The sequence below is a fragment of the Plectropomus leopardus genome, chromosome 15 (assembly GCF_008729295.1).
Source record: "Plectropomus leopardus isolate mb chromosome 15, YSFRI_Pleo_2.0, whole genome shotgun sequence".
NCBI lineage: Eukaryota > Metazoa > Chordata > Actinopteri > Perciformes > Serranidae > Plectropomus > Plectropomus leopardus.
Genome location: NC_056477.1, coordinates 14,416,687 through 14,428,836, shown reverse-complemented (window position 1 = coordinate 14,428,836; position 12,150 = coordinate 14,416,687). Strand labels below are relative to the sequence as shown.

The 12,150-nt window shown below is 39.3% G+C and overlaps 1 protein-coding gene across 1 annotated transcript in view; it reads left to right on the top strand.

Moving 5' to 3' along the window:
* The window catches only part of parga (poly (ADP-ribose) glycohydrolase a), a 30,285-nt gene that overhangs the window by 15,358 nt on the left and 2,777 nt on the right, over window positions 1-12,150 (top strand). The window contains exons 8-14 of the mRNA XM_042502362.1: window positions 216-295; window positions 408-468; window positions 1,735-1,810; window positions 3,930-4,077; window positions 9,199-9,277; window positions 9,397-9,505; window positions 10,268-10,373. Coding sequence (XP_042358296.1) covers window positions 216-295; window positions 408-468; window positions 1,735-1,810; window positions 3,930-4,077; window positions 9,199-9,277; window positions 9,397-9,505; window positions 10,268-10,373 — 659 coding nt within the window. The remainder of the gene's footprint in view (window positions 1-215; window positions 296-407; window positions 469-1,734; window positions 1,811-3,929; window positions 4,078-9,198; window positions 9,278-9,396; window positions 9,506-10,267; window positions 10,374-12,150) is intronic.

Sequence of the window (12,150 nt, the reverse complement as noted above, 5' to 3'; positions counted from 1 at the left end):
AGTGAGCCATAGATAATGACTCTGAGTGAAACATCCACGTTTCTCATCTACTACAACAAATTCCATTTTATTTTATATGAAAAAAACAACTATATTTTAACTAGAAATTGTTATTTGCTTTTGTCTTACACTCTTAAGACATGTTCAAATTAACAAAGTCAGTATCGGACAAAAATCTCCTGTTAACTTAATATCCCTTTTGCTTTCTTTTTTAGGTTGTTTGAAGGTTCTTCACCAAAAAAAATCGAGAAATTGAAAACTCTGCTGTGTTATTTCAGGAGGGTTACACAGACAAGTAAGCTTTAAAAATATGTACAGGGATGTTTTTGCAGTGCTTTCTCTGTAATGTTCTCAATGTTTTCAGTTAATGACATTTATTAATGATTTTTTTTCTTTTTCTTTTCAAGGGCCTAAGGGTCTTGTTACATTCACAAGACAAACACTAAACAGTCCTCCAAACTGGGAAAGGTATTACTCTTTACTATTAATTTAATGATCTAATGACCTGTTAACCTTTTTTCTTTTGTTATAATCCACCCAAAACAATCCATAATTAATTATTTTTGTTTTGTTAAGTTGTCAAATATTAGTTAATTCTATGTTTTGGGGTCAGTAAATGTTCTTTTCAGATCCAATGACACTTCAGATTTGGTTAAATTTCATCAAAGACTATTTTCCATGTCCCCACAACTTCCATTCATCAAATCTGATTTGTGTTGATGTTGTCTAAGTAGCATAAGGACCACTCAAACAGCATCATAACATCAGAGTTTTTTGCTGTTCATGTGCACAGCTCATCATCATCATCATCATCATCATCATCATCATCCAGTCCTACCATGAAACATAATGATGGCAGCATTGGTGGCATTTTAGAAGATGGAATTGTGAGAGTGAAATTTGCCAAACACAGATTTAAGGTGCAATTAGCGATTCTAATCCCACACAAAGTCAGTCAACAAATATCTCCTCATGGTCTGCTCGCTGTCTATTCTGTGTGTGCACTGAAAAAAATCAGCACACAGCCCTGGGTCTCTTAATGGAAGAAAAAGTGGCTCAGACTAACACAACACAACACTGAGGCAAGCAATAAACAACAGTGGATTTGTGTGCTTGTGCACAGGACAGGAGAAAGAACATGGATGTATAAAGAGAAAAGCAGTGGAAGCAAAAGGGACTTTAAATCTGTATTTGGTATATTTCTGGGGGTTGAGTTCAAATATCAGCATTCTTTCTTCAGAATCACTGACTGCACCTTTAACTTTTGTGGACTTATGGTTGATGTAGCAGTTTATATTCCATGAGGATCATGGCCAAAAGCTTAGGCTTCAAACATAAACACTCCCCATCCAATCTCACAGAGCCTCACCAAACCTGCCAGAAATAATGTGAGTGAATTCCAAAATTTAGATGTGCAGAAGATATCTGAGGAGACTTGAAAAAGTTGATGCTGTTGACCCAGAGAATGTTCTTTAAAGTAGTAACTAAAAGGTTTCAGGACATGAGTATTCATTTATTTCATTCAAACAACTCCAGAGCATCTGATTAATATATTTACCTGGAAATTTGTTCCCCTCAAAACACTATTTTACCTCACATCCAATCGAGGTATTTTTTTCATACCTCTCAAATTTTTTTGTGTGTGTGTACATGCACACTTTGCTGAAGCATGTTTGATAAATTCGCTTTGGAGAAAGAAGTTAAAGTTTTGCTATCTTTTTTTTTTTTGTTAAGTTCACAGACGCAGCTGAAACGCTTGCATATCACTTGTGAAGGGACCATTGAGGATGATGGATATGGGATGCTGCAGGTAGGAATATGTTTATTGTTATTCATCTAACACCAAGTTTAACTACTTTTTCAACCTGACAAAGTCAAGGTATACATTTTCCATTGCCCTTTGATCATTGTACTATGAATATTTTCTGTAACCACAAACTCGGTTCACAGTGTTGGCTCAGAGTGCCAGATTGGATGCATCAGGCCTGCTTTGCACTTGTTGTTGTGGTCAAACTCAACAAACATGACTCCAGCCATCACCGTGGCTTCTGTTTAGTGTCAAAAGTTGAAGAGATTCTACTGCTTGTCTGAATAGTTGTCCACCACCTGTAGAAAATCAATACCGGGTGTATGATTTTTGTGCATATTTGGTAAGGTTATTGTCTCTATTTCTGCATTGATTCACACCATCTCCCCACTCCAGGATGGCTGGTGCATTTTTTACTTTGGCTGACAGCTGATGTATACACTTGAGTAGCTCAGGGGAGGCAAGGGTGGAGGAGAAGACCCTGGGGTGGGGGATGAGGGAGAAGGAGGTGCATGGAGTAAAAGATGACGAGGGTGAGCCATCTCACTGGGGTGACCCAGTGGGGCAGGAGTCCTGCAGGCGGATTGATGGCAACCTCAGCAGGCTGGGCACCGGCTGTGTGTTGAGTTTTGATAGGGCAGAGTGGGCTGTCATTCTGTCAGGAGGTGAGATTGAAGGGTGAGGGGGGTGAGGTTAGGGGTGAACCAGTGAAGGAGGTGAGGAGTTGAGCGACTGGTTAGACAACATGCACATACAAACACACTCACTGTCACACAGACTGACGAAGCTGTGGGCCAGTGAGCAGAACCCTCACCCCTGACAGGCTGTTTGAATAGCAGCACTGTGATTGAATGAACTGTCCTCTTATCCATGCCACAAAAACAAGGAGTGGGCTTACATGGCATGAAGCTCCAGGATCAGAATATTTTCTGCTCAAAAACAGGAGTCCCAGAAATAACCACAAGCTGCTTTAATTCTTTAGTGATCTCAGTAATACTTTTAGCTTTGTATCTTAACCCCATTTATTAATGTTACAGACACTGAACCAGAGGACATTGATAAACCAGGCTGCAGCCATGCGAGTGGCTCTGTGGGGCTGTCCTGCTGTATGCACAGTGGTGCTCTGAGCTAAATGTTATTGTTTACATGATATCACAATGACTCAATGCCCACATGCTGATATCAGCAGGTTTAAGGCGTTAACAAATTGGGTCTAGACTGTTCATTTTTTATGTTTTTTGCTTATGGGAACATAATCCTGCCAAATGTGCCTTTCTTAGGTTGAAGTCCTGAAATTCAAGGAAGGCTCAAAAGATCAGAAAATCTATCAGCTAATAGTCTTTTCTTTTCCCAAAACACCATCGAAAAAACAACTATTTACATATAGGGAGCGTTTTGGTTCTCCATATTTTTTGTAATGCTCATCATATAAACCGATTCAGATATATTTCGATATATACTGCGGTGAGTTTATATTGGCCAATATATTGGCCCAACTGATTAATTGTTCTAGTTCTATTGAGAACAACATCATTGTAAAATCATCTCTCAGCCTTGGCCTTCCTCTGGGATCAGTTCCCGCCCTTACACCCTAATATTAAGGATGAGTAAAGCACCCACTTGTATTTTTAAAAGGAAAAGAGGGGTGTTTCCTCTGTCGTTGTGGATATAGCACTAAGAAGTGAGCCATCACAGGGATTAGTCTTATGCCATATGTAAAAGTATTGGTGGTCTGCTGACATTCATGCAGAATTTGCATTACTGCTTGCCATTAATATTAGATTTTATCGCTTATGATTTCATGTGTGTTGTTTTGCTACAATTTCCTGATTTAATTATTTACAAACAGGAAGCAGTGCAGTGATCCTCAGACATTTATCTGTGTTAAAGGTCCACAGTGGGTGACAGATAATAAGGAGACACTAATACAGTCATTTATTCAAATAATGGGAGTGACAGTAGCTAAACCTCACAGTTCTTCACAAATGCAGTGAATTAACAGGACAATGTATTAATGTTGTTATATCAAGGTTTGTTTGTTTGTTTCGTTAATATTACTGAAGGACCGTGACATTTTGGTTTAAACATTTTTGTTTATTTTCTTATTTTATTGTTTCATTAGGTGGACTTTGCAAACAGGTTTGTCGGTGGAGGAGTAATGGGACATGGACTAGTCCAGGAAGAGATCCGGTTCCTCATCAACACTGAGCTCATTGTCTCTCGCCTCTTTACTGAAGCCTTGGAATACAATGAATGCCTCATTGTCACAGGTATGTTGCGACTTTGCTTCATCCATATTTCACCTATGCTTATTTAATTTGAGTCTGTTTCTTTCTGCCTTGTGGTTTTGCTGTTTCTGATTTATCTCTTGGTTGAAAAATGGAAAAAAAAAAAAACATGTAATGTCCACAAAGGTAGAGTGGAGGCTTTAGATTTTTACATTTTTACAGTCAAATATGAGCAAAAAATAAAGTGGAGTAAATAAATAACCACAGAACTTATCTACATACCAAGGTAGGTCAAGAATTAAGAATCATCCAAGTGTTTGATCAACTAATGGAAATAAAAGACCTCTGGAAAGTCCTTTGAGGATTTGTTTGCATAGAGGATTTCTAATTAGCACACATTTATCAGAAGACCAGACAGACAGCGTGTTCCATAGTGACATAAACAATAACACAAGTGTGGTGAGTTTTCTAGTTACAAGATTGTGCTCCAATTATCATATTTTCACAATGTTCAGCCTCCTCAGGAAAGCATAAGTGATGTTCAGACTGGAGGGATTGTTGTATTCTTGACCATAAGTCCAGCAGCATTCTCAGTAACTGGGCTCTGCCAAAAGTTGTCCCCAATTACCAGTTCTGTTAGTGATTTCATGGGTAGAATCTCTCCCTCTCTCAGAATCAGCTGACAAGTGGTGAGTGTCTGAGTGTCTGGTTTGGTGACCTCAGGATTGCCTCTATGCTTTTTTTTTTTTTTTTTGCAAATGATGAAGTTTGAGTGGCTTTCCCAAACTGTGACCTCTAGCACACACTGAGGCTGTTTGCAACCATGTATGAAACATTTGGGTTGAGAGTCAGCACCTCCTTTCAGCCCAAGGCTGTAGTTCCAGAAAATACAGGGAAAATACAGAAAATTTGACTTGAGTGGAGGTTTCTGCCCCAAGTCAAGCGGTGTGAGTGTTTAGATGAAGCATGAATTGGACGCCAGTGTTTCAAGCGTTGTACCAGACTGTTGTTATGAAAAGGGAGCTGAGCCTGAAGGCCACTTCATCTCTGTTCCAACCTCATCCTATGTTAATGAGTTCTGGGCAGTGACTAGCAAAACAATGAAATTATATGTACAAATGGCAGAAATTTTCTTCACAGAGTGTGCAGTCTTACATCTAGAAACTGTGAGGAAGCCTTGGGGCAGACCCAGAGCACTCCAGAGGGATTAGATATCCCACTTGGCTTGAGAGCAGTCCAGGATCACCCAGGATGTGCTAAATACAGTAACTAACATAGCAACTACCACTGTGTGTTGGACTTGGACAAGGTTGAAAAATGGATGCATACATAATAATTTACAGGTCTTGCCATTGTAGATGGCATAAAAGTTCTTATAATATATGCTCATGTGGGGGAAAAGTAGTAATGGCACTCACACCCATGCATGCAGTAATGTCCTTTTGCAGAAACTAGATATTAGGACAGGTTATTTATAGGCTTCCACCCAGTTAAGACTTGGTGTGACATGGTGCTTATTAGCTTACAATGTGCAGGGAATGGAGCCATTGTAGAGCAGTCAGAGTGGGCCAATGCTGCCATGATGTATTCCTTTTCTGCTGTTATACACCAGTTAGCATGGTGTGGGCATACACTGTTACAATAATGGATTTAACTACTGTGACGTCACCCATTGGTCTGTGTTTTGAAGTCTCAAGTTCGGCATTTCAGTCATTGCCATCTTTGCCTTTTGGAGCAAGAAGTGACCATATTTAGGCAGCCACAATGAGAAGTTAGGTGGCAACAGGCTGCATACCTCCAACTTTTAGCAATTTAACTAACTCCTTTTCCCTCATTAATGTTATCAGGTTACCTATCAGCAGTGGGTTTAATTCTGGAATACTGTCAAAGTATAAGTGAATAAACCAAAGCATAAATGTCTAAGTGAAACCTGTCTCTTTCAGTTCAGAATTGTAGCATCTATCATCTGACTTTTGATCAAAAAAGCAAAATGACATTAGGGGCCTTTTGGCAAGAAATAAAATTTATGTGTGTGAAAAAGTTACTCCCCTTATGTATTGTGCATATATAATTATAATTACATGCAGGAACTAAATACTAGTAAAATCTATACAGAACAACTAGGCTCAGATATATGGCGCTACCAAACTATGAATGCATTGTCATGCCATGTGGTGTAGTTTGTGTGTTTGGCTTTCTTTTATAGAAACGTCACACATCTCACATATCTTTCTAGTATTACACATTGTATAAATTACTGTTGTTTTTGTCTCTGAGTTATTTTCTCTTGTTTGTTGAGTTCTGTGTGTTTATTGGGCTCCATTCATTTTTTACCTCCCCTGTCCTTCCATCCAGTCCGAAGGTAAATCCATCGCATTGATTCACTTGCGACTGCCCAGTTATCCTTCATTTCTCTCCAGCAGAATTGCTCTATTTTTCAACCTCCAACTCACTCTGCTTGGGTCAACCTCTCTAAGTCTGCCCTCTCTTTCGCCTCCCTCCTCCTCTTCTGACCATCCTACCTTGTTTTTCTTCCTGCCTCACAGCTGCACCTCGCCCACCACTGGTCACAGCACTGCTAATACCACCAAACACTAGGGATACGCCGATCAAGTTTTTTCCTTCAATCGAAGTCATTTAATTTTAAATATCTGCCAATATTGAGTCCTGATCTGATACTTTGATTTTCCCAGATAACACAGCTGCACAGTACACCCTTCATTAAAGTTAAGTGGTGTGGTTGCAACAGCCAATCCTTGTGAATTCTGCGTGACCTTGGAATTTTGTCCAATAACTTTACAGCAGATTTGAATACTTAAAATGGGTGAAATCTCGTTTTATTGTATAGCTGTGTGCACCAAATGTTTATTCTCTGATGTGTGAGCTCTGTGCCTAGCCCTGGGAAAGTCACTCACAGTGACAGGGCTAACTGTTAGCATCACACGTCTGCCAGTACCCATTAGTTTTTTTTATTAGCGGGATAAACTACACAGACGAGCTGTTTTGTTGTTGGTGTGAGATTGTTGGGACTGTTTACGACTTTGTGTCGGATGTGAGCAGCAGCTAATCATCAGTGATCAGCTGTTGCTCAATGAACTGTATTATGTTGAGTGTTCATTTTTGTTGTGTCTATGTCTTTTGCACTGATTACATTAATTACTCTTTTTGGATGTTTGCATATGGAGCCTTTGTCTAATATGCAGTGGTGTCGTTAGTTTCTGGGGGTATAACACTATATATCATAGGGATCAGCCTCTGCTTTCACACACACACACACACACACACACACACACACACACACACACACACGGAGGCAAGGGAGAGGCAGATGGCTTAAAGTTGGAGACTTAACAACAGCTGCATTCCACATGCACCTCTGTGCAGCTGACGTTAAATAAAGGATCGGTTTGAACTCTTTATAACTCAGTATAACTGATCCCAGTCAGTTAAAAATGGCTCGATTGGCCTAGAAACCAATCTTTTAGATTGGATTGGGACATCCCTATCACATACACACAAAGCCAATTCTGTTCGGTCAATATTAAAATCTACTTCTATACCTGTTCTATATCCTCCTCCCAGCAAGCCTAGCATTATCTCTTCTGTATGGCACCATGTTGTCTCCTTTGCAACTCCCTTCCAAGTCACCTTCAATGGTTAGTCACCGTCCCCCTCCCTTCCTCCCATCATTCTGCCTCCCTCCTTCTTTCCCTCCTCCTCCTCTCCACTTAACTTTATTACATTTGGACAGAAAGGAATTTATTGCCCAACTAAGGTCATCGCTCCACTAATGGAATGGGCCAGTTAGGCCGTAGATTCATTTAAACCTCTCAGAATATTCCTTGCACGCATTCAGTGTTTCCTCTTTAAGTCTGGTCTCTGTCTCTGGACTCTTTACATCCGTCTCTCCTCTTCTGTCTTTGTTTCTCTCTTCTGTTGAATAAATCATATTTTCTTTGTCTTTGGAGGTGTCTTAACATGGCTTTGCCAGAGCAATTGCAACTAACACGTCACATCAGATATTGTCCATGGGCGTTTTCGGATCGGAAGGGAGAGGGCCACAATGTAATCTAGTGATGGAAGCCTGTAAGCCAGGATGCTGTCATGGTTTGTTGCAAGGATAAATAGGATCAAGGTGAAGGAGGAGGACAGCTCTCCTGATAGAGGAGTGATATGGGAAGCCTGTTGTTTGACGTTAGGAGTCTCCAGTGTTGTATAACATACTTAACTTAACTAGCTAGGCTTTCAGTTGTGCATGATGTTTAAAATAAATGTTCACTTAACCAAAACTTTACCCGACAGAGAAACATTATTCATTTTCGCAGAGTTGTACTGTCATTGTTGGGTTATGTCCTTGCTCCAGTGCAGGCCATTAGCCTGAGTCATACTTTGTCATAGAAAGGCACAAAAAAAATTGTCATTCACGCTTAGATTTCAAGTATTGGCAGATGGTACATGCTTGAAATGAAATGAAGTCAATTATGAGAAAGTAAAAGTAGCGTTTAATTACTGCTCTTCAAGAGATACTTTCAAAGAATGACATTTAGCATTGCTTTTAAAATACTTTTCATCTTTTCTTTGAGGAGCATACGTAACTCTGTCAGTACATGCAGTAGAGCCTCTAAGGCTATGTTAATCACATGTTTAACACCTGCTCTTTACTGAAGTGCAGTGAAACTTCCTCGTACCTAATGCATAATGTATGGAGCCTTTAATAGGCATCTTTTTGAAAATTGGGCACAGCTGTATTTTTAATGATGAATGATGCAATCTTTTTAGCTTCTACCCCAAGTACATACCAATACACACTATAAAAAGGCTAACTTCTTGATAACAGAGGTGTCTCACCCATCAGTGAATGAATGATTGGTGGAGTTAAATGTTTTGTAAGCATTTTGTGAATGTGGCCAAGGTTGGCTTATTCTGTTCTTACCATTTCTTCCCATTATGGCTGAAAGCTTTTCATTTCAAAGCCCAAATTGAATTACTTATTAAATCAATGGCCTTTATTTATGACAATCCAATACAAGCTGATACTGTGTACTCACATGGGGAGCATAGAAAGCACTAAATGTGATTGAAGAAAGAAGGTGCTGAAACAGATTTAGGCCCACTGTGTGCCCTGACTGCTGAATATTGAGTAATGGCTTTTCTTTTCTGCAGGCACTGAACAGTACAGTAAATATGCTGGCTATGCTGAGAGTTACAAATGGAAGGACAGCCACAAGGATGAGACTCCCAGGTATTTTTTTTCTCACATAGAACTATTTAGTCAGTTAGAAAAAGTTGGATGAAAGACCGGAGGATGTTTTGAAGTCACTGATAATCCCATCTCTCTCATTGCTTGTCTTTTATTCCCAGGGATGACTGGCAGAGAAGATGTACAGAGATTGTGGCCATTGATGCTCTCAGATTCAGGCACTTCCTCGAGCAGTTTCTCCCAGAGAAGATGACTAGAGAGCTTAACAAGGTGATTGCACAGTAAACAGTCGAAAGCCTGAAGTCTCTAACTTTCTTAAGACATTATTGTCACAAAGTGACAGACAGGATGAAGCTGGACATTATGATGCTTTTGACAAGTGATGAATTTTCGACATCTTGTCAGGTACCGCCTGAAAAGATGTTAATTAAAGACTCAATGATCTGTAGCACCAGTTAATTTAGCTCAGGGCTACTGACAGTTTATGTTACTGGAACCAGTACTCCACAACACATATACGTAGTAGTTGTAGGTACTGTCATTTACCACAGCTTTTTCTGTTGAGGAAACTTTTTGTACCTGTGTGCATTATGGGTGCGGGGGCAATAGAAAATTATTAAATAAAAAATTATTTAATTGAGAAAAATTATCTTATTTGATAAAACAGATGCTGATAATTTTTTCCTTTAGGGACATATTTTACATTTTAAAAAAAGGAATAAATTGCAATTTATCACAAAATGTTTTAGTGCTTTATTGCAAAACATGTTATCAACTGTATTGCAACTAAAATTTTGTGATAATTGGGATACGCCCAAGGCCTGGTAATTTCCACCGTGTACTTACAAAGGCTTCCGTTTATATTTTTTAAATGACAACATAACACACAACTTTTTAGGTCTCAATACAGCACACTAAAAATCTAATATATTGTGCAAACATCAAAGAGATCATAGAAAAATGCTGAATATCTTGTGTCTTTTTCTTCCCCTCCATGCTTTCCTCCTCATCCTCCCTGTGCATTTACCTCAGGCATACTGTGGATTCTTCCGAAGTAACGCCAACAGCAAACACCTCTCTGCAATAGCCACAGGCAACTGGGGTTGTGGAGCTTTTGGTGGGGACACACGGCTCAAAGGTATCATTAACTGATTTAAAAACGTGTATCCAAATACGAGGAATGGATATACTGTGTTTAAAGCAACAAATGTGAAGAAATTAATGAATTCTTTTATATTTTTTTCATAGAAATACTATAAATCACCGATTGAACAGATTAGTAATTTGACTTGGGTTGAATTTATCTAACTGATATGAAATGTGCATGTAGGTTGCTCATTCCACCACTAGGGAGGGCCCCAGCCATTTGGGGGGCTCTTTCCCCTCCACCCTCTAACAGGTATTCAACAGGTCCCTTCACCCTGGACAGTCGTATTACTTGTTCTGACATTCTTTAGAGTGTGTCGCTGTATTGTGGTAAAAGTAGGGGAGATCTGTTTTTGTATTCTTCAGTATCAGAAATCTGCATCTATGGAGGATATTACTACTATATTATTTTATGAAATATGGAACTCAAACTAAACTTGTGAGTAGAGGCATCACGTGGTTGATGTAATTTCTCTAAATCTTAATTGGCTTCTTAAATTCTTACAGAGGGGAAGAGAGAGAACACAGGTATTTCTGCCGAAAACCCACATAACAGAACATGCAGAATATGCAGAACATGCATGCGTGCAGAACATGAAAAACTGAAAAGAAAAGGAGTTGAATATATATATATATTAGACACTGGACTGTAAATGGTCTTACTGCATACTGCACACTCTTTAATCAAGGCACAGTATCGAGCTTCGAGGACTTTAAAGACATATTTAATCTGCAGAATCAGGATCATTTCAGGTATTTACAAATCAGAGATTTTAGTGGCAAGAGGTTTCCAAATGATGACACCACATTGGCAAAAGAAATCCTTTATATTTTTGAAAAAGCTTATAAAGATGCAACTTACCAAAATGATATTTATCTAAATTATATTTTGCTGTCCAAATAAAAAAAAAAGATGATACTCTGAATATTGAAGCAAGATGGGAAACAAAGAGGAAAATTAACAGTAACACCAGAAGAATGGGACAGGATCTGCAGACAGCACTAGTTAATGACAAACTCTCCCTCCTGGAGGGAATTCAGCAGTAAAATGTGACTTGTTATCTATTTGTACACACAAAACTAACTATTCTAATCAGACTGCCTGCTGGAGGTCCTGTGGAAGCGCAGTGGCATACCATTTTCACATTTTCTGGCATCACCCCTCTGTGGCTCCATTTTGGAGAAGTGTCCAGGAAGCTGTTCAATTTAAAATCATATACCTCAGTGATCCAGGGGAGCTTCACTGTGCAAAGTGAAATAAATGCTTGCTGAGTGTGTTTTCAATGGCTTGAAAAAAGGCTTAGAAAGACATATTAACCTTAAATGAGTGAATTGACTGAATTTACAATATATGGATATATGAATAATATGTTTTTATGTTCTTTGAAGAAAGCCTAATCAAAAGTCGGTATCAAAAGATATTAACTCTGGATCCCCAAGCATGAGGTAAATATAAGCCCACACAGGATCAGCCAATGAGGCTCCTGCTGATGGACATTTAGTGCTCCTACATACGGACTGTACGACACATCACAGGCGCCGGCCCCTTTTAAACTCCTCTGTTCAATTAGTAGCTCTCCCAGGGTGTCAGTCACCCGTTCCTTCCCTCCTTTTATTGATCAGCTGACACACATTTATGTTTTCCATTAAAAGGGCAGTTGATTACAGGGAGGGGACACCATAAATCCAAGCTGATGCAAGTCTCTGCGGGCTGACACAACATCACTCTTCACAAGCAGGGGCCCCCTTACTGTCCTCTCCATCTGCCA